Genomic DNA, 22,359 nt, shown 5'->3' with positions numbered 1-22,359 from the left:
CATCCATCTTCTACCGCTTACTCCTTTTCAGGGTCACGGGGAACCTGGAGCCTATCCCAGGGAGCATCGGGCACAAGGCGGGGTACACCCTGGACAGGGTGCCAATCCATCACAGGGCACAATCACATACGCACTCACACACCCGTTCATACACTACGGACACTTTAGACACGCCAATCAGCCTACCATGCATGTCTTTGGACTGGGGGAGGAAACCGGAGTACCCGGAGGAAACCCCCGCAGCACAGGGAGAACATGTGAACTCCACACACACAAGGCCATGGCAGGAATCGAACCCCCGACCGTGGAGGTGTGAAGCGAACATGCTAACCACTAAGCCACCGTGCGCCCTTGTTTATTGCAATTGATACATTTAAATCCAAAAATAATTATAATAATAGGTTCATAATAATACATCAAGAATTAATGATTGAGAGTCAGGATCTTATTGTTTATATCTATACAAGTGGAATTGTTAATAAACAGATTTAATGAGAACAAATAAAGCAGCCAAATGTAATATTCATGTGCAATTAGCTTTACACAATGGTCATCGGAATTGAAATAACATAAATTCAGCAGACATTGGCAGACTTTAAGCTAATCTTGGCAATCGAGAGTTACATGATCATGATAAACAAGTCAAATCCACAAATGTATCTTGTCAAAGTTCAAGTAAAAATATTATGAATGTTATTTAAGAACTGTCACCATGTTAAAGAGAATCTAAATAGTAATGAAACAGAAATAAACTGAAGCCCAGTTAGCCAGCAGCTATAAGCTAATGCTGCTCCGGTGTAAAATCTCAGGAAATGAAAACACATTTGTGGGGAAAGTGATTTCTTTTACTTTTCTTTTGCAATATCGTCATTTTGTAGATCTAAATTATGTGCAGTGTGTTGACATTTGGGGAGAAAAATCACAATTTAAGCTATATTTGGTTTATTGGATAGTTGCCCCCTTCAAGATGGCGCCGCTTTTCATCTCTATGACAATGAACGTTTTTGCGTTAGCATTAGCATTTGTTTCTTTCATCTAAATAATATGAAAATCATCAAATAAAGTGGTTAATGCGCAATTTAAACTTGTGTCTAAACAGTTAGGATACTAAAGAATACTCAATATGAGTAGAAGTCATAGTTTTATGATGTTATAAACATTAATATGTTTATAGCTATGTGTCATTTGTATGCAGTAAAATAAAAAAAGAGATACAAATGACAGACTTTCACATATTGTGACATATAAAAAAAAACATAATTAAAAAATTAATACACAATAGTTTGGTGCTCCAGGGATAAATAACATCTTGTATGCAGTTTTAGAAAATATCCAATGTGTTTTTCTAACATTAGCCACTAGATGTCGCACAGAATCACGGTGTGATTTACTTGTTTATAATTTTAAAGGTTATAAACCTTTTTTTTTTTTTTAAATGATTGTTGAAACCCGATTGATTTAATCAGATCTGATATTGACTGACATATGATCGGACTGGCTTTTAGCTGTATTTTTAAACAAATAATCAAAAATAGTTGGGAAAAGCATGTTCAAAATGTAAATAAAAACAGAATGCAATGATTTGTAAGTCTCATAAACCCATATGTTATTCACAATAGAATATAGAAAACTTATCACATGTTTAAACTGAGGAAATGTACCATTTAAGGAAAAAATAAGGTAATTTTGAATTTCATGGCCGCAACAAGTCTCAAAAAAAGTTGGGACAGGGCAACCAAAGGCTCGAAGTATAAAGACTGAGATGCAAATCATGAAGGGTGGATTTTTCCTTTTAAAATAAGAAAGCTAAGTAAAATCACATGCATTTTGTGTCAGTACTTTGTCATTTTAAATCCGGATCTAAGTAAAATAATAAAAGCGTTTTCTAGGTAAATTGTCATCATTTTATTGTGATTTCACACTCTTCACTGATAAATAAACAATTTTTACAATCACCATCCTGAAAATAAATGGAGTGAACATAAGGTAAAGAGTAGGGTACATAAAGAAGAATGAGGAATAGTTAAAATATAAAGGTTATGCTACATTTTATGAATAATTCATGTGAGCAATTTTTTAAAGTTCTGAGGTTTAAATATACACACCTACTGGTTAGTCAGTGGTGCTGCTTTGGTAATTTTAGTGCTTAATTTATAATATTTTTAAGATGAAAAACTGCAGATTAAAAATTATGGATTAAATTCTTAGCATCCTGAAAATTCAGCTGGCTTTACAAACATCCAACAGCTCCACTTCTAAATCCCTATTATTTTGAGGCACTTCTTCTGTTACTCTTCTTCTATATTGACTGTGTCCAAATGTCATCATCTGACTTGATCCTCTGCCACCAACACGTCATTCTCCGGCTTGTGTTCATGCTGAACCTTTTCTCAGAGCCACGCCTGGCTTATACGTCAAGTTTTTCAAGAATTACTCAAAGCACTAAAGACTTTAAACCACTCTGTCCCATGTGGTAACAAACCCTGTAAAATATCTATTCAAATGTAGGGATAAAAATTATACTGATAATATTCCCCCAGAGTTAACTGCAGTGTAGTTAATTCATTAAGTAACTGTGGATGTAGTAAAAGTTAAGCGAAATACAAAGCTGATGAAGAACTTTTCTCTGAAACGTCCTGTTTCACTAGAAACCTTGTGTACTTCGCTTAACTTTTGCTACCTCTATATATAGTTCATGTAGTATAAAATAAGAGTAGAACACAAAGTTTCAGAGAAAGTGCATTCTTCATTTTTTTATGAATAAAATTATTACTTAAGTTGGTGTTATTGTTATTACTACTACTAGTAGTATTACAAAAGCACATATTTACATATAAGCAAAAGAATGTTAAGCACATAAAGTTTAATAAAGGAAAAAGACATGTTTAAGACCTTCCTTTTTACTCAGGCGTTTGGCTAGGTAACTCTATATGCCTTATAATATGCTGTTTTATTTAACTTCCTTTCATTTTACATAATATTTTGTCCTTCCTCATTCTTTTGTATCTGTATTGACTCATTGATAGTTATCTCACATGTAAACCTTATTTTATTCATGATCACCAATCAGTAATACATTCATCTCAAAATACATTTCCTTTCATTCAAATAATTTGATATGTTTTACTCTTTCTGTGTAATATTTTGTTTCATATTTCTGTAAACCACTTTGGGCCTGCATTATGTATATTTGATGTACTAGAAGTGGTATATAAACAAGGTTTGTTCCAATAGATTGACTTCAAAATAGGTCATTTTGAGCAGAACAGAATTGTTTGGGGGAAATAACTGCAATCAAATATGCAAATGAGCACAAAATGTAAATGGGCGGGGCCAAAAAGTACAAGAAACCGGATTCAAGATGACAAAAGCTGATGCGTTTTCTACACAAAGTGCACTTTACTTGTTTTTTGTTTACTTTATTGAGTTAGTTGCAGGTCGTTGTATAGATGCTGCAGTTATATCAGTTGTATCAAAGCACAAAACAGAAGATAAAACACCAAAAAATTGTGCGTTGGATCCTGAAACCTTCCTTTAATGACTCTCTAGAGAAGTGCCACAACATGACAGAGATGACGTCATCACTGCCTGCCACGAGGTGAGGTGCAGACCGGAGCACAGCCCGTTAGAGCCGATGGAACCTTCCGCCGTAGGGACACGTAGCGGAATGTTATAAATGCAGCAACGTTGCGAAAATTTTCTGACGAATGTTTTTCACCAAGTACGCCCATCTATAGATATATAAAATGTAAAAAAAAAAATATTGCAGTGATTACAAAGTTATAAGCGTTTAAAAGAAAGAAATAGAGTTATGCACGAGACAGGTGTCTGACTTAGCGCTTGGTACTTTATCATAACAGGCGATCAAATGAGGCGATAAACAGCCATTCTGGAGTAGTCGATATATCTCTGGAATAATATTTACATCTAGTATACACTTTTAAATCCACTTTAACGCGCTGTCTACAAATCCGTTGAAGTTTGTGGGGTAACAGTGAGTGTAACCTTCCGCGCTCAGTAAGAAGTGCTGAGGCTAGGGCCGCCGCCATTTTGAATGTCTGGTCCCTTCCTTCCTCCGTCGCGCATAGAGAGAAGATTCCGGTTGTTTTCTGGTGTCGTTACGGCTGGTGAGTACGCTCTATCGGGAAATAAACACGGATAAACAACGTGTATTGCGGTTGCGCCAGGTTCGGGGTGTTGAAACGACTCGAAATGGCTGCTTTGTAAAGGTTGAAGCTGCGTAAGGGGTCGGGAAGTGAAGCAGGCTAGCTACATAGGTCGTTAGCTACATATGCTAGCGTTAGTTAGCAAGACAGCTAGCATAGCATATAGCGTTCCGATTTAACTGCATAGTGAATCCTGTGCTGTCATTCAGACTCTTGCTAGGAAGCTAAGCTCATTTTTATTAATGCTAGGCTGCGTATTGGCTTATTAGCATCCTAGCTAGCATCTTTATAGATAGGGATATATGATGTGAAATGATCCAGGCGTGTCCATTTATGCAAACGCAACACCTGATGATAATTCATTCATATAACTAGTTTATATGGTTTACGTGATTTTCTTCGTCTTGTTTTTACTCAACTAGTATTAATCCTGTGTTAACTCATAGCAAAGGCCTGCATGTTATCTACTAGCTAATAGAAGAAAACGCAGGCAAGTTTCAAACCGTCTTTATTTCTTTCATTTCTCGAAAAAACAACTCGAAGAAGTGATTTGTTATTTTAGTCTCATTAAAAATGTGTTTGTGTGTTTTCATGAGTATATGGACCCCCTATAGCACGAGCTTAAACTGATGTGAAGTCATGTTTCCTCATCCTGATTATTATTATTATTATTATTATTATTGTCATCATCATAAGTGGTTCAAACTTATTGAATATGATCTGAACAGACAGAAGAATAAAAAAAATGCAAGAAGGGAGACGTTTATAGTGTTTCCATTACATTTGCAAATAAATGAAAGAACCCCATCCAGCGGAAGAGGAAAATGGTTTGCATCACATTTAAAAATTTTTTTTAAATGGTGATCAGGTTACTTCACGCACCAGGTGTATCAGGAAGCTCAGCGGACAGGGTTTAAATAGGAAGTGCGAGTTAAATAAATGCAAAATAAAGGGGAAAACACAACTTCCAACCTGAATGATTTTACAGTGAATAACATGGTCTGCATCGCAGTTGGAGATTTATCTGTTTTTGATTTCCGACGTTACCCACGATGCCGTTCGACGACCTGCTCGTAGTGGTGCGGTGGTATTTAACCCTCGCTCCGTTCATCTCTACCTAAACCGAGCGATGCGGCGGCGCTTTAGTGCTTCGGTCTGTAAACGCTGCTCAAACTAATACCAATCATCTTGTAGAACGCTGATAAGCTGTCATCGTGTAGCTGCAGTGCATTCTGGGAGTTTAGTATGCACTAATGCCTCAATGCTCGATGAATACAGTATAATGTCGATTAAAAACCGTCACTGGAAAAAAATGAAAAGTGAGCGAGTAAAGACGCTAACCTAACAGCGAGACCTGATTGTCATCCCAAATGTTTCTGTCCTATTAAACGGCGCCATAACGACGTAGAGCGTTAGAGCGACACAACCGTTAACTTCTCGCAGGATTAATGAGCACACAGCACCAACCAACAGATTAGCACCGGAATCACCAGACGTATTTCAGTCTGAGCGTATTTACCATGATTCACGCCGGAGGTTTCCTTTAATGTGGTGGTGGTTTTTGTCTGAGACTCGATCTGAACCTCTTTCAGTTTCCAATGGTGTGGGAAATACCTGTGATCTTGTTGCTCTCGGAGTTGTGGGAGTAGAAGTGAATGACAGGAAGTCGTTACAGCTTGACTTTCTTCTCAGAGAACTCGAGCTTTGTGGTTTGATCCTTTGACTTATTTTAGGCCGTGAACGTGCTCTGTTAGCGCTTTGCCTCTACCCATGGGCCTCCACTGTGTTGTAGGCATTGTCGCCGCCGTGCGGGCCGGGCTGTGCTCTCTGGAGAAATTAGTAAATGTTCAAACGGTCACGTGAAATCGCAAGATGATGTCATAGACTCATTAGTAGAGTCATCGAATCATCGTGAACATTTGGAATAACTCCTTTTTATCACGGTAAATATCGCCAAGAACAGAGACTGAAACAAAAAACAACCAAAAAAGTGCATGGGTGGAACAAACAATGGTGATCAGTCGTTGGAAACAGTCATGATCAGTGATTATTTGTTGGGAAAATGGTGATCAGTGATCGGTCTTTGGGAACCATGAAGATGAGCGATTAGTCATTGAGGAAAGGTAATGATAAGCGATTGGTTGTTGGGGAAATATCCTGGTCAGCGATTGGTCGTTGGGAACGATGGCGGTCAGCAATTGGTCGTGACCATCACTAAGACTGGGCTGAAAAGTCAACAAATCTAGCATCAAGGTTGGTAAAGCTGCTCAGCACCTGTGCAGAATTTGGTTTATGTTTTTACCCAGGTACCATTTTGCACTGGTACGTGTGGGCGGAACAAAAAAAACCGGTGCATCCCTTTTGATTGGCTAATCTTTTGCACACAGTCATCCTGATTGTGTCTGACTGGAGCTCCTCCACCCAGACAAAAAAGAATCATAATTATTCGTTGAGCGTAGCACCCACAAAAGATTCTCATTCGTCTCAGAAATCTTTTCCCTCATTTTTATGAGGCAACGTCACGATTTTAAACGCCAGTTCAATGTTTTGAGTTTATTTTCACTCATGATCACTTAGCGGGGCAAGAAAGACGTTTGAGATTAAAGCCAAAGCGACACGCTCGACTGCTCGCAAGTTGTTGTTTTTTTTAGTGTCGTATGGTAATGTTCATACGCCAACTCCTCTGTATTTGTAAGTAGGATTAAAGTATTGGCGCCCTTAGCTATGCACGGGAGGATATTTTGTGAAACTTTGCTCTTCTTTGTTGTGACAAAACATTCATTTCTTGTCATATTTGAGTTATGAACAAACTTGTAGGCTTTTGGTGAAGAGTTCAGTCTGAGACAAACACAGCGTGGATTTATTTGAATTTTGTGTGATTGGCATTCAGCTACAATTTGGATACGCTGTTCGATGGAGAAGTTCTAAACTTGGCGACGGGCTTCTAAGGCAACACTCCTGTGATTTTGCATAATCACAAGCGTAGTGAATATTTGCATGCCCCCTCCAGGCGAATTCGGGCTTACGTTTTTATTTAACAGTTTAACGGCTTCTTGATCAGAGAGGCCTTTCTTACACTAAACCCACAGACACTCTGAAATGTCACCTCTTCTGTTATGTGCTCAGAGTGAATAAAAAAACCCCCCAAAAAAACGGATCGATGAGATTTGCACCGTGGTGCGAACAAACTTCCTGCAACGTGGAACGACACATTTCTGGTTAATTACCTGTTTTCTGTTGCTATGCTACAAGGCGAGGGAGGAAATATCCTCCCATTTTCTGATGAAAAGGAACACCAGTGAAATTGCTGAGATAATCCCTCAGAAACAAGTCGCGTTGAATGAGTCCGGTGCCGTGATGTCACCGTAAACAAGGGCGTGGCTTATTTGACTTATCACCGTCGTGCCTAATCTTGCGATACGAGTCAAATAATTTAAGGCTGTATCCAAAACTGTATAAGTAGTGTGCCTAAATAGTCCCGACATCACTGGTGTACTGGCGAGCTTTCATTCAGTTAGCTGAGCTATTTATCAAAAAATAAATAAAATAATCGCTTCCGACGTGCGTGTTCGTATTTCCTGATTTGTGCATCACCGATTTATTGTCTAGACTGTATATTTTGTCAAAAATGACCACAAACACCTCCCGTTAGTGTCTAGCTGGATATTTAGATTTTTCTAGCTAAACAATTTTACAGCGTGGTAACGGTGAAAATCCCACAACGTAAATAAATCCTGGAAAAAAAACAAAAAACTCTTTCCTTTCATAGAATAATTTTAGACTCTCGCACTCTGATTGGGTTCAGCTCCTGCCTCTCGGTCTGTATCTGGACTTCTTTCGTGCCCAAAGTTCACGATTGACACATCAGAGCTGGCGTATGGTAAAGGCGTACAAATTTCCCACAAATTCCGGGTGTAATAGAGCTGGAAAAGCACCAAAATGTGGATTGAGAAACTGTTTGCCTCCCGTTTGGGGAATAAGTATTAGATGTGCCAACATTTTTTTTTTTCTTTCAGTAAATATATTTCCAATGAGGCTTTTCACATGAAATTTTCACCAGACTTTGGTATCAACTCAGGAAATCTGGAAATATAAAGAATTCCCACCATTTAAAGTGCATAAATAAAGTTTTGTAATAAAGAGGAATGACATGGGGGGGGGGGGGGTATTGAACACACTAACTGAAATTTATTTAGTACTTGGTGGAGAAGCCTTTGTTTGTAATGACAGCTTCATGACGCTTCCTGTATGGAGAAATTAATGTTCCGCAGTTTTCAGGCGTGCTTTTGGTCCATTCTTCTAAACATATTGTCTTTAATTCTTGTTCAATTGGATTGAAGTCAGGTGACTGACTGGGCCATTCTAACACCTTCATTGTTCTTCTCTGAAACCAATTGAGAGTTTCCTTTGCTGTATGCTTTGGATCGTTGTCCTGCTGGAAGTCCACCCACGTCTCATCTTCATCATCCTGCTGGATGGCAGCAGATTCTTCTCAAGAATGTCACGGTAAAGGACTCCATTCATCGGTCCTTCAATTATATGACGTCTGCGATGAAAAGCAGCCCCACACCACGATGCTTCCACCTCCAAACTTCACTGTTGGTGTAGTGTTTTTAGGGTCATGTGCAGTGCCATTTTTTTCTCCAAGCAAGTTTAATTTTGCTCTCATTTGACCAGGCTACACTCTCCCAGTATTTCATTGGCTTGTCCAAATGAGTTGTAGCAAACTTTAAACGAGCTTCGACATGCCTTTTCTTTAGTAATGGAGTCTTGCGGGGTGAGCGTGAGCAGTGGAGTGCATTACCTATTGTTTTCTCTGTGACGATGGCACCTGCTGCCTGCAAGTGTTTCTGGAGCTCTTTCTGAGTGGTCCTTGGCTCTCGAGCTACTCTTCAGACTGTTCTTCTGACTCCCTGGTCAGAAATCTTGCGAGGAGCTCCTGTGCGTGGCCGGATGATGACGGAGTGATGTTGCTTCCACTTGCAGTTAACGGCCCCAATGGCGCTTACTGGAGGATTCAGAAGTTTTGAAATACGTCTGTATCCGATTCCATCAATAAGTTTTGCAACAATAAGGTTCAGAAGGTCATCGGAGAGCTCTTTGCTTTTACCCATCATGAGATGTTTCTTGTGACACCTTGGTAATGAAAAGTACGCCTTGGTTTTTATAGCCCATCAATTTACTAACCCAGCTGATATTAATTTGCACAGATAGGGGGGTGTAATTATTTGTAATTTCACCTGGTTCCTTGCCTTGGAGATCTGATTTTTCTTAGTATTGTGTTCAGTACTTTTTCCCTGTGTCATTCCACTTTATTACACACAACTTCATTTATGGACGTTAATGCTGTGATTTCTTTATATCTGTAGATTTCTTGAGTTAATACTGATGCCTGGTGAAAATTTCATTTGAATAGCCTCACTGGAAATATATTTACTGAAAAACGTTGACTCGTCCAATGGTTATTTCCCCCACTGTATGACGAATGTTTAATAAGGAATCGGACGCGCTGTAGCGTTAGTGTGGTGCCGGTAAGCGGTGGGAGGGTCGCTGTGATTGACAGCCAATGAGGAGCGAGTGTGTGTGAGTAAACAAACCAAATGTGACTCGGAGAAGCAAAAAAATGGTCGGGGGGGGGAAGATGTGCTCTGGTTTGTTTTCATTCTTTATTGTAGTTTCATTCGTTCATGATGTTTGTCTGTTTATTTGTTTATTTATTTCCCTCCTGAATTAACGACTCGATCAATCCGAGAGCATCTTCTTTTGCGCCTCAGACACCTGTAATTACTCACATGATGCAAAAGGTGTTTAAGAAAGCGACAAGATTTCGATTCATGCCTCGTGTTCTCCCGGGCTTCCTCGGCGCCGAATCGGACAGTACGTACAGAACGTATTTCCAGGAACCCTCCGGGATTCTTCTGTTGTTGTTGTTGTCGTGTTTGTTTTTTTTTTCTTCCTCCGGTTGCTAGGATCATCCTTCCTCCGTCCGGGCCTTTTAATCCTACAGAGGCACGAGGTAGGAAAGAATCTCAGGTGAGCCGTAGAGACGTGATGTGCTGCTTGTTTTTTCCTATAAAAGTTGGTCAGAAGGTGATCATGTCCGTTGTAAATTCCTGACCTGCGTGGTTTGAAGTTTGTGAGAACGAAACTTCTTACGACGCTCGTCTTTTCTTTGCTTTGGATAAGCTCTGCCTCAAGTGACCCCAAAGGCGGGAGTGGAGATCTAAGCCTCATGAGGACATCCTGCTGCTCTGGAGTATAAATTTTTCGCCACCTGTCGTCACCTTAATCCACCTTTTGTGTTCTGTTGACCTGCTGTGCATTTTTTTCCAAGTTCTCGTGATTGCGCGTGCACGGCGGTATTACTCGGATCTCTTAACGGTGTTAAAAAAAAAAAAAAAGTTCAGGTGTCATCTCTGAAGCCATTTTTTATTTTATTAACCGTGCAGAGAAAGCCACTTGGCAAATTAGAAAAGTGAGGGCGTGGCTCTTTGGTAATGTCTTGCTAGTAAATGTTGAATCGTTTCTAAGCAACACGCTCAGATCAGGAAGTAGATATACCATCGTGCTCGCGCTCTCTCTCTCCCTCTTCCTCCCTCGCTCACCAGTGTGATGGATGAAGAAAACCAGTCTGATGCTCATCACTCGACTTCCCCTTTAAAATGTTGTGTGCAGTCCGCTCTGTATCGAATAGGAAGTTTATTTTTCGTTTAATGTTCTACCTTTGGAAAGGGGTGGAGTGGGTACGGGGATGTGAAAATCAAAACTTGTAGAACTTTGACCTACTTGAAATCTTCCCTACGTGTACTCTGACTTACTTCAGTGTCCGATACGTCAGGCGTTCACGTTGTTCACGCGCAAGTCATGCGTAAACGTGATGTTATCTCTCAGGAGCGCTTTAAAACATAAAATAAACTCCCTGCGCTCTCTCAGTGCGGGGTTTTCATCAACGTTTTTTTAAAAAATGTGTACAAGGGTTAAACCAATGCGATTCAACCGCAGTTAAACAAGAGCGAGTCTGATATCTCTTAACGACTCAATAACTCCATAGGTATTTGACTACAAATTTTATCAATCAGTGTACTTAAATGTCCTCTCCGGATCGAACAGCCCGGACTGAGTGAGCAGAGAAGATACCTTTTGAGGATACCTAATGGTTAAGTTTATGGCTGTAAATAGAGCACTTCAAATTTGCAACGTTTTGGGCTTCCAAATGGCGTTCGTACGGAGATCGCGAGTTCGAATCGTGACAACACCGCAGCCATACGCGGGAGCACGATTGTCCACGCTTTGTGTGGGACTGGCCGTACTCTCGCGCCCAACGAGCTTCCTTCAGCGAAATAATTTCCTGAAATGCGATTTCCGTCGGAAAGTGCTCGGTTCGGTCCATTGAAAGACTTGGCACACCAGTTCATGACCCTGGCCTTGTGGTATCTTGGGAATGTTCTCTCCATTCGATTTGTTAATTAAACATCTCCCTCCATGTCCTCCTCCAGCGTCTGAGGATTAACGCACTTCCTGTTGTCGTCATCGCAGGATAACTTTAAAAAAAAATAAAAATAATAATGGGTTCTGGTTTTCTCTCCGTGAGGAATGAAGTGTCGCTCCCGACCTTCTAACAGAATCCATTACTCCTCGGTGTCACATTTTCTCTGCGAAGCAAAGATGTCCTGGATGATGGGTGATGTGTGAAGTACGAGAGAGCTGAGGATTTGCATCAAAGTGAGGTTTTTTCTTTTGCAGCATCCGTTTAGCGAAGCTCTTGAGCTGTTTCTGCTGAAAATGTCTTTGTTCAGCAAGTAATCACAGTAGTTTCCTTCTCAGGCTGCAGCAGCTTAATTACTTGCTTGCAGTAAGAGGAAGAGCAGCGTTTATCTGTGATGGAAAGCCGTAAAAAGCTCTTGTGGACGTAGGCTGGAGGAATAAACTTCGGGGATGGTTTTTTGGCACCGTATCCGCAATCCGCCGGCGTGACCGTCTTGGTAAAAGGTCTCTAGGCTCGTGAGATTCTTGAGATTCTCAGCCTAAATCTCCTCATCTGTTCTTCTCGGGGTCTCTTCGGGTTAAAGTTCACTGGTAACCTTTACAATTTCCATTAAAAAAAAACTTTTACCAAGAAGCTTACAGATTGAAGAACTGGATATCTTTTATATCAGTGACTACAGTTCAGTGATATTAAAGAGCTACAAAAATGCCTATTCTGTGGCTGAATGGAAAAGAGTGGGGGGGTGTGTCGGATCACAATGATTGACGCTGATCTCCGTGGCAACTTACCGACAGGTACTAACGATAGAAATGACAGTGGAACGATAATGTTCAAATAAAGCTCATAACTCAGAAATTCAGACTAGGAAAAACCAAATAAAATGCTCCTTCAAAATGGAGATTTTTTTTCAAAACTTGCGGTGTCTTTGGTGCTTCTTTGTTTTTTTTTTTTTTTTTACGGAAAACTACTTGAATTGGCGAAAGCGCACGACGTTGTTTCGTACAGTGTTTCTCGGTGATGTTTGTCGGTAAACGAGACCTTTTAGCTGTACATGTGTTTGGCGCATGTGAAGCGAATCGAACAGGCGTTACGGTGACGTTACACGGTGCGTCTTGGCCCACACCTGTGGAAAATCTGCGGTGTATATATATATATATATATATATATAAATAAAATATATTTTTTTAAAAAAACACAAGCTCTTCCGAACATTGTGAAGTTTCCTGGATCGTGCGTTAATTTCTGCAATCGGAAATTCTTGAAATCCTCTAAATTTTTTCTTTATTTACAAAAAGAGTTTGCGAGTTTGTTTTCTGTCCGTTCTAGTTCTCGTCACGAGCAAGCTTTCGCGAGTACAGACAAGACTGGAGTTTTCTGGAGTTTAATAAACAGTGACTTCGCTGATTAAACTGTGAAATTGGAGCCCAAAAAAACAGGACACGTGTCTGGTTGGCAGAAAACTGGCACGGCGAGTCGTTTCCTCCGAGTCAGCGGCGTGTCGTACGGGTTTCTGCTTCTTCGGGTTTCTGCTTTTCCTCGATGCGGTTATATAACGAACGCTGATTCGTCTCCAGCGTTCTACCACCCCGTGTTTATCCGTCTTTTAGCGTTTGAGCTCTGAGCTTTTTATTCTCCGTGCAGCGCTGATCAGGGATTCAAATACAGGCTCTGTGTTTGTTCTACAGTCTGAAGCGTTCTTGTCTGCTCAGGAGTTCATATTGCAGGTCGTCGATGTTACCCGGCCTACCAGCCGAGCGTAGATTGTAATCTTACGCTACGTGTAAGTGTGCTGCTTTAATTTTTTATCAGACTCCAGCACACTGAAACCTTAGTGCTCGGCTCTGGAGGCTCGTGAAGAAGGAATGGAATTTCACATGCGGGTTCGGCGCTCATCATCACTTGCGTTGTCTTGTGTCGTGCGTTATAATATAAATAAAATAAACTTCTCACGCGTGTTTGTACTGTCTGCGATTATTATTATTATTATTAATAATCCAGTTTTTTCATGATTCCGTCTTGAAACACCACCACACCCCTTCTCTTTAGTCTCTCGGTTACTAATCGGCCTCATCTGTTGCTCAATACCTCCTCAGTTTCCTGTACACACGTCCTTCAGTTTATAACTCGCACTGCTAGACGCCATCTGTTTGAACATCATGAAGAGGGCAGAGGACTAGTTTAGTCTCAAGACACAGTACGTGGACTTCTATATCGCGTGTATATTTGTGTTTGTGTTGTTTCCTCTGTGTTGGTGTAAAACGAACATCGTTGCGCTCGAACACTTTACCGTGCAGCTATAAGTTACATCGCTTCTATTGTAGATGATTTTTTTTTTCTAGTTAAAAAGCTTAAAGACACGATTAAAAAGTATGTTACTCGGGCAAAAGACAACAAACGTCGTATAAATCGTCGATTGGTTTATCGCTCGTGTTGAGCTTTCGTGGCCGAAAGCCAAATCGTTTTATTTATTTTTTTTAACATTAGGCTTTTCAGACCAAAATTGGAACAAGGTAAACATGCGCATACTGCAATCCTGCAGCTTTTCAACACGATAGAACATCTTGAGAGCGTGTGTAACATGCCATCGTCCTGTCGCGCCTCCTGAATGTCGCTTTGACGATCGGTGTCGTGCGGTCACGTCGGTGTGCGGTCTCCAGATCCGAGCAAACACGACCGTCGATCCAAAAAAAAAAAAAGTCCAAATTAAGTGTGACCATCATCAAATATTAAACTATACCAATTAAGTAGGCTAAATAAAATAGGATATGTATTAAAAAATTTTGTGAAAATGCATACACGCAAACATGACTTGCAGGATTCCTAATCTAACCTCGGATTTCCTCCATGGTTGTTCTCGTTCAACGTGCGAGATGCCCACAATGCAGCGCGTAAACACGTCATCAACAATATATCATCAAATTCTTATCATGGAGAGGAATTGTACCGGTATATCATGGGCGATAGGCGTGAACTCCTCCTTTTAATACTGTTCAAAAAGCATCTCGGAGAAATTCCTCAAGAAATCGGTCGAGAAAACACCAAGAAGACATTTCTGGAAATTCTCTGCGAAAAGCGTGTCTACTTTGAAGATGTTAAAAATATTAAATTTTTTTGATTTATTTAGGATTTTTTTTTATCACAACTTTAATTCCCATATTTTTATTTGTGTTACTCCAGAGTTTTGATGACTTTATTATTATTCTAAAATGTGGAAAAAATAACACTAAATAATGAATGAGTGGGTCTAAACTTTTGAACAGTGGTGTATGTAAGTCCCAACTTCGAACTGGACAGCCGAAGTAATAACCAAATGGCGTAGGCCTGTAACCCGTTATGGGTATTCATGAGTAAAATAGTACTTTTTTTTTTTTTTGTACTCAACAAATTTTCCGTAATATTCGCAATATCCTACGCGCAATTGGGAAGAAAATAACAGATTTGCTCACATGGATGCACGCAATCTGAATAGGCTTACAGTGCGCGCATCTGAGACTGCATTAGTGATGCGCTCTATATTATAGTCGTTATATTTGATTATTAAAGAAGTAATTTTATCAAATGATCATAATAACATCAAAAAGTCCTACGAGCCTATTATTCAAAGTAAAAAACCCCCCCACCTTTTCGTTCGAGTGAGGAAGCATTGAAATGACTCTCGATCATGGGAGTTTGTGTAAATTGACGCTCCTTATTCATGTTTTTTATATATATATATATATATATATATATGTATGTATGTATGTATGTATATTTGGCTGATATTCACTTTAGATTTGAGATCTTTGCAGCTGTCGTCTTTGTAAACGTGCTGGACGTTTCTATTCGGTTTAAACCCCGTGTTTTATTGCAGAGGATGCCAGCTCCGATCAGACTGCGGGAGCTGATCCGGACCATCCGGACGGCTCGGACCCAGGCCGAGGAGCGAGAGATGATCCAGAAAGAATGCGCAGCGATCCGATCATCCTTCAGAGAAGAAGACAACACTTACCGCTGTAGAAACGTTGCAAAGCTGCTGTATATGCACATGTTGGGTTATCCGGCACATTTCGGGCAGGTAAAAAAACAAACAAAACAAATGACAACAACAAATGTGCTTACTACATGGGGTGTAACATATTAGAACGTTATCGAATGCTTGAATGGTGCAACAAGTCTTTATTTTTTGTAGCTGGAATGTCTGAAGCTGATCGCCTCACAGAAGTTCACCGACAAGAGAATAGGGTACCTGGGGGCCATGTTGCTGTTGGACGAGAGGCAGGACGTCCATTTACTAATGACAAACTGCATTAAGAAGTAAGTGACAGACAGGAAGCGAACGTGCATCTGCGCTCCTGTGACTCCGCCCTGCCAGGCGTTTCTAAATCTCTGTGTCTGTTTATCCCTTTGCAGCGATCTAAATCACAGCACACAGTACGTCCAGGGACTGGCCTTGTGCACCCTGGGCTGTATGGGATCGTCAGAAATGTGTCGCGACCTGGCCGGGGAAGTGGAGAAGCTCCTCAAAACGTCAAATTCCTACTTGAGGAAAAAGGTAATTCGCAACCGCGTCACGCTGTCGGACACGACCGGGATTCCCGTTTGAACTTCTCTACTGCTTTTCTCCACTCAGGCAGCGCTGTGTGCGGTTCACGTCATCCGGAAGGTTCCGGAGTTGATGGAGATGTTCCTGCCGGCGACAAAAAACCTGCTGAGCGAGAAGAATCACGGTGAGACACGGTTTGCAGCGCACGTTCGGGTTTTCTCTGATAATTATTTACGCAGTGTAATGACTGATAACTTCCTCAATATGAGTATTTTGTAAAAAAAATATTGTCAATACACACTAAAGGTAGTTGGGTTAATAACAGCCCTAGTAGTAACCCAACTAAGGGTTGATTTTTATAGCACCTTCTCAACGATTCTTTACCTAGTATTTTTTTACCGTACATTCTTCTTATTGTTATGATTATAAGTGTACAGTGGATATAAAAGGTCTACACCCCTGTTAAAATGGCAGGTTTGTGTGATGAACTTTTTCCACCCTCAATATGAGATTACAACGTATAAAACAAACACTTTAGGGAAAAATTTGGGTGGGGGGGACGAGTAATCTAGTTGCCAAAGTGTACACACCCCGAAACTAATACGAAACTGCACCTTTTGATGTTATTACACCACGCAGTCTTTCAGCATGGCGCCTCTTGACTTGGCAAAAACATTTTAGATCCATCAGGTTGTGAGGGCATCTCCTGTGCACAGCCCTCTCACGAGCTTACTGGCAGATGCCTGAAGGTTTTGCACTACAATCGTGTTATTTGTATCTATTCATGATTCCCCTTCACCTTGATAAAAGCCCCAGTTCTGGCTGAAGAAAAGCAGCACTAAAGCATGATGCTGCCACCACCATGCTTCACCATGGATGTGGTGTTCTTTTGGTGATGTGCCTTTTTTTTTTGTTGTTGTTGTTGAAATTATGGAATTATTATACCTTTTTGGAATTTGTCTCATCAGACTTTCATGCATTTTGTCACATGGTTGAGCTTGGATGTTTTTTTTTTTTTGTTGTTGTTTTTTTTTTTCTTTTCTGAGAAAGGGCTTCTGTCCTGCCTCCCTACCCCATAGCCCAGACATGTGAAGAATACAAGAGGTTGTTGTCACATGCAGAGAGTAATCAGTACTCGTCAGATGTTCCTGCAGCTCCTTTAATGTTGCCGTAGGTCTCTTGGTAGCCTCCCGGGTAAGTTTGTCTCTTGTCCTTTTTTATAGATTTTGAAGAGACGTCCGGTTCTTCATGTTGTCACCGTGGTGCTCTGTTTTCTTTGTTTGTTGTTGATTGCCTTCACGGTGTTCCATGGTACATCTAATGTTTTGGAAACTCTTTTATACCCCTCTCCTGATTGATACTTTTCGACAAGTGAGATACCATACATGCTCTTTCTAAGCTCTTTGTAGACCATGGCTTCAGCAGTCGGATGAATCCATGAAGATGTGAAGAAATTCCTACAGAAATTTGGGGTCTTTATTTGGGGTTAATCAGAATTATAGATGAGATTGAATGTGATTGGTTGATTCTGAACACAGCCACACCCCCAGTTGTAAAAGGGCGTGCACACTTATGCAACCAGGTTATTGTACTTTTTTATTTTCCCCCTAACGCGTCTGTGTTTTTCATTGAAGTTTAATACGTTGTAATTTCACATTGAGGGTGGGAAAAGTTCTGACATGATTGATCTCGGTTTCATTGTCTTCTTCTTTTCTTTTTTACGTCACACAAACCAGCCATTTTAACAAGGGTGTGTAGACTTTTTATATCCACTGTAGAAATATCTTTAAAACTTCACTTTGTTTCCAAATATTATTCGCGTGCTACAGTTGTAGTCACATACAGTACATGCACGCAATTCTTTATGAAACTACGTGGCGTGTTTACAAACCAGCAGATATTTATCTAGAAATGTATCTGTGTTTCTATGCGCTGTTTGTCTCCACGGAGTGGAACTAGACCAACATTACCCAGTGTTCCATCATAAATAATGTCCGATTGCGATCGACCCTGTACTGCATGCTGTTGCCATATGGCAACAATTATTCTCCAATTTTTTGATAGGCAGCAATACAAAACGACTATCTTTCTATGTAATTGGAAAAATGGGGCGTTAATTTGGACATAACAAAATCATGCCTTGTCACGTTGACCAGGAAGTGCACTTCCTTTTTTGCAATCATATGGCATGTTGAAAGTTATCATTGGAGGGCTCTCAATATTAATGTAATAATTAATCTGCTTAATAGTTCAATATTTAGGCAAAACTACTTAAAGGAAAATGTTTAAACAGTTTCACATGCTTACTTGGTGGCAAAATAATCTCATAGTCTGGAAAATGCAGTGATCTCATGCACTTTGCGTTATTTCTGACTATATGATGCGTTCCACCATTGCACATTGTTGCCATGTGGCAACAATTGACCAACTAATTCAAGTAATAAAAATTCATGGGAACTTTTTAACGTAAATGTAATAATTCATGCAGTAGAGGGTTAAAGGAGACTGACAGAAGAGAGGTTATTCATGAAAATACACTTTTTTGAGATTCATAAACGTTGCGTTGGTTTGTGAAGATTATCTTGATGAACAAAATATGTAAGTCTGTGTGTGTGTGTGTGTGTGTATATATATATATATATATATATATATATATATATATATATATATATATATATATATATATATATATATATATATAAAAGCTCTTGTTGGTCACCAAGATGATCTTCTGCAATAATCCAAAAGCCAGTGGATGAAATCCTATAGGATTAAGTACGTCATCCCTGCAGCACTCTATTCCCACCCATGTTCACAAAGCTCCGCCCCCAAGATCTGCCAGGACTGTGTCTAGAAAGATGACTGATAGTCGGCCCATCCAATCAGAAACGAGCAAGCATTCTGGACCAGATTTCAGTTTTTCAAATGCCACGGAATATTTTTTGTCCTGAGTTCATGCTTAAACTGGTTTTTTTTTTTTTTTTTTTTTTTTTTTTTTTTTAATATATATATATATTATAATATTTTAATCATGTTCTAGGTTATTAATACACGTACGATTATAGAAAAAAATCTGCTATTGTACCTTTATAGCCCCAGGAAACAAATATTTACCATGTAGGCCTGACACATCACATCATGATCGTAAGGCATCGCATCGTCTCTATGGTAACGTGTGAAGTAATAATGCTAGAAAGAAGAGTGTCAGAACTCACGAACAGTGCGTCCGTGACACAAATTGCCTTGTTTTTTTTTGTTTTTTTTTGTATGACCTTTTTGCTTTTATATTTTATAACATTATTTTATCAGGAGTTCTCCACACGTCTGTCGTTTTACTCACTGAAATGTGTGAACGAAGTCCCGACATGCTCACCCACTTCAGAAAGGTATGTCTTCATCCTCGTCATCTTGTGCTTTAACAAACGACTGGATTAAATAACACTTTTTTTTTTCTGCATTACTTCGTTAAAAAAAAAAACAAAACAAAAGTTTTTCGTAGCCTTGACTTGTTGCCAAGGCGCTCTTGGATGCTCTTGAATTGTCTATGCTTGCTCTACATTGGTGTTTTGTTGGTTTTTTTCTTTTAAGAGCGCTGCTTCCTTTAGAGCACGTTCTCTCTCTCTCTCTCTCTCTCTCTCTCTCCTTTTCTCTCCTCTGCCTCTCCGGCACGAACCCACCTTTCATTACTCATGACCGTAACATTTTTATTTTTTCAAAGCTCTTTTTTGAAAGTTAAAGCTCTCTTCCAGTTCCCCGCCCTAACATCTACTTCATATTTTTCTGTCATTTTGTCTTCGTTACAATTCCTGCATTGTGTTAGAATGAGAAGGTAAGAGGACATTCTGGTTTCATAGCTGGTGCATGCTCTTAAAGAATCACACGTCACTGTGCTCACTGTAGAAGTAGTGCAGTTTATTTATTTGTTTATTTTGATCCTTTTGGTTCTGATGCGTCCTCCTTGTCGTCTTTTTTCTATTATTTCTGATTTGGTTTTGAATGTCATCACAGAGCTGTCTATAATTCGTGGTCCAGTGTTCCACCATTTAGACTAACTAATAACGGTCATTCGTTCTGTCCTTGTGACCCCCAGAGCACAAATTTTGTGAATTATTATTTTTTTTTTGGTTGATCTTTTTACCCAAAACTAACACCAGGATAAAATAGAAAGCCACTGCTAATTAGGGCTGCTCGATTATGGAAAAAAATCATAATCACTACTATTTTGGTCATTGTCAAGATCACGATTATTAAACGCGATTACTCATTAACTTGAGAAACATCATGCATTTGTTGAACTTTAAAAAAAATTATAATTCATATATAATGTAAAAACGATCTCTCTGCCTCTACATGTACTTTCCTTACATGCTCGAGCTATGGATAGCTGCTTACATTCGTGTTTTTTATGCTTTTGCACGAAATTTCAGCGTTTTATGCATCTCTTTTGACTGTATCGATGTCTCTCGTAAGCGAGCGGAGCACGTCACGTGACTCATTCCGGTGAATCGCGTCGACAGAAACGTGCTTTAAACTTCCTTACCCTATGAAATTCTCTCTCCTGGTTTAGATCAGCCTGTAGAACTCACTATTAGCGAGCTGTAGAAAGGAAATGAGCGTATTTAGACCAGCTGTCATGGCGCTAGTGGAAACGGGCTTTCCGACGATACCAAATGTTATTTCTTTTCGTTCCACGTCAGACTCCTTGAAACCAGATGGTCTCCAAACGGCTGAAACGGTTTAACCTTTCTGGTCGACCAAAGGTTCTCTCTGTCATCTTGGCTCGTGCTGAATTAAAAACGCCGCAGCCTGGCGTGGAGTGAGTTCGGCTTTTTAGGGAGGGGCGAAAGCGCACCGCTGTAAAGAAAAATGGCGTGTGGGTTTTAAAAGGACAAAACGAGAGCTTTGCGAAACTGAATAATAATAAACGATAATCGTTTTATCTCGATTTGATTGTTTTCATAATTGTCTGAGGCCGTAATTGAAAATTCGATTAATCGCACAGCCCTACTGCTAATTATTTATTACAATCCAAGGTAAGTTCCATAGTTACACTGATGCATCCATTCGACTCGCTGCTAACCGAATGTGCTGAGAAAATCAGATTATTCCAAGATGATTTTCACCCTCATTGTGTTTATGGCCTCCCCACTCCCCCACCCCCCCTTTTTTTTTTGTGTGTCGTTATGTTTTTATTTTATTTAGAAATCAGACTTACAGAATGTGATTCATGTATTTAGTGATTCATTCATTTATTATTTTCCCACTGGACATTTTTTTTTCTCTCTCTAGCTGGTTCCTCAACTGGTGCGAATCCTGAAGAACCTGATCATGTCTGGATACTCTCCTGAGCACGATGTGTCCGGCATCAGTGACCCCTTCCTGCAGGTAAGCCCCGCCCCTTTTCTATAGTCTCCCCGTCCCGGGCTTCATCTAAGAGCTGAGCGATAGCGTCCATATCGATGTTTTGATAGTCGTACAATCATACTCCGAGTTTTGGGAGATGTTGTGGGTGTCGTCGGTACTTTTGTAATGCTGTCAGGGTTGCCAGGTTCATGTTTTTATGCCTAATTTTGGAAAACGCAAAGTATGAAAAGGGCTGGATTTTGTCGGATAGTTTCTAAGATCTTGTTCTAAAGCGTGCAATCGTAATTAAATCTGATCAACTTCTGCAAACATTGCCTGTGGCAAACAAAGGGAAAGTGTAAGCGCAGAACCATTTCTGTTCTAAGATTTCTGACGAAGATTGGAGAATATTGCACGGATAAAGCCATGTGAGAATGCGTATATGGCAAACGCAGCAGATCAGAAATGCGTGTGCACTATGTAACTTGTTTCTTTGTGCAAAGACTGAGGAAAAACCTCTCTCTCTTCAAACATTGAACATGAAGTTTTTGATGCTTGTTTCAAATCTTTTTGTGCGTTTTATTTTTTGAGTAGTCAGTTATTAATACATAATAAATCTGAGGGTCCCCCCCCAACCCCACAGTCCTTCTTTCGTACTCTGTCCCTCCAGGATTTCATGATTTCGCGATCGCAGAAATCAACGCGAAATCAAGCAGATGCCACAGTGTTCGGAGGAGCTTGCAATTTCTCAAAATTACAGCAGATTTTCCACAGAGTCGAGCCAAGACGCGTCATGTGACGTCATCACAACGTGCACTCTGCCAGAGCCGTCGATCATGAGT

General features: G+C 40.0%; 1 protein-coding gene across 1 annotated transcript in view; it reads left to right on the top strand.

Annotated features, from left to right (window-relative positions):
- The first annotated feature begins 4,028 nt into the window (after positions 1–4,028).
- The window catches only part of ap1g1 (adaptor related protein complex 1 subunit gamma 1), a 30,728-nt gene continuing 12,397 nt past the window's right edge, over positions 4,029–22,359 (top strand). Inside the window, exons 1-7 of the mRNA XM_053634381.1 lie at positions 4,029–4,127; positions 15,503–15,706; positions 15,821–15,945; positions 16,042–16,183; positions 16,262–16,358; positions 19,484–19,560; positions 21,464–21,559. Of these exons, the coding sequence (XP_053490356.1) occupies positions 15,506–15,706; positions 15,821–15,945; positions 16,042–16,183; positions 16,262–16,358; positions 19,484–19,560; positions 21,464–21,559 (738 nt within the window). The 5' untranslated portion in view covers positions 4,029–4,127; positions 15,503–15,505. The remainder of the gene's footprint in view (positions 4,128–15,502; positions 15,707–15,820; positions 15,946–16,041; positions 16,184–16,261; positions 16,359–19,483; positions 19,561–21,463; positions 21,560–22,359) is intronic.

Source organism: Ictalurus furcatus, chromosome 10 (genome assembly GCF_023375685.1).
Source record: "Ictalurus furcatus strain D&B chromosome 10, Billie_1.0, whole genome shotgun sequence".
NCBI lineage: Eukaryota > Metazoa > Chordata > Actinopteri > Siluriformes > Ictaluridae > Ictalurus > Ictalurus furcatus.
Note: the sequence above shows the minus strand (reverse complement) of the source record. Positions and strands in the feature narration are given on the sequence as shown.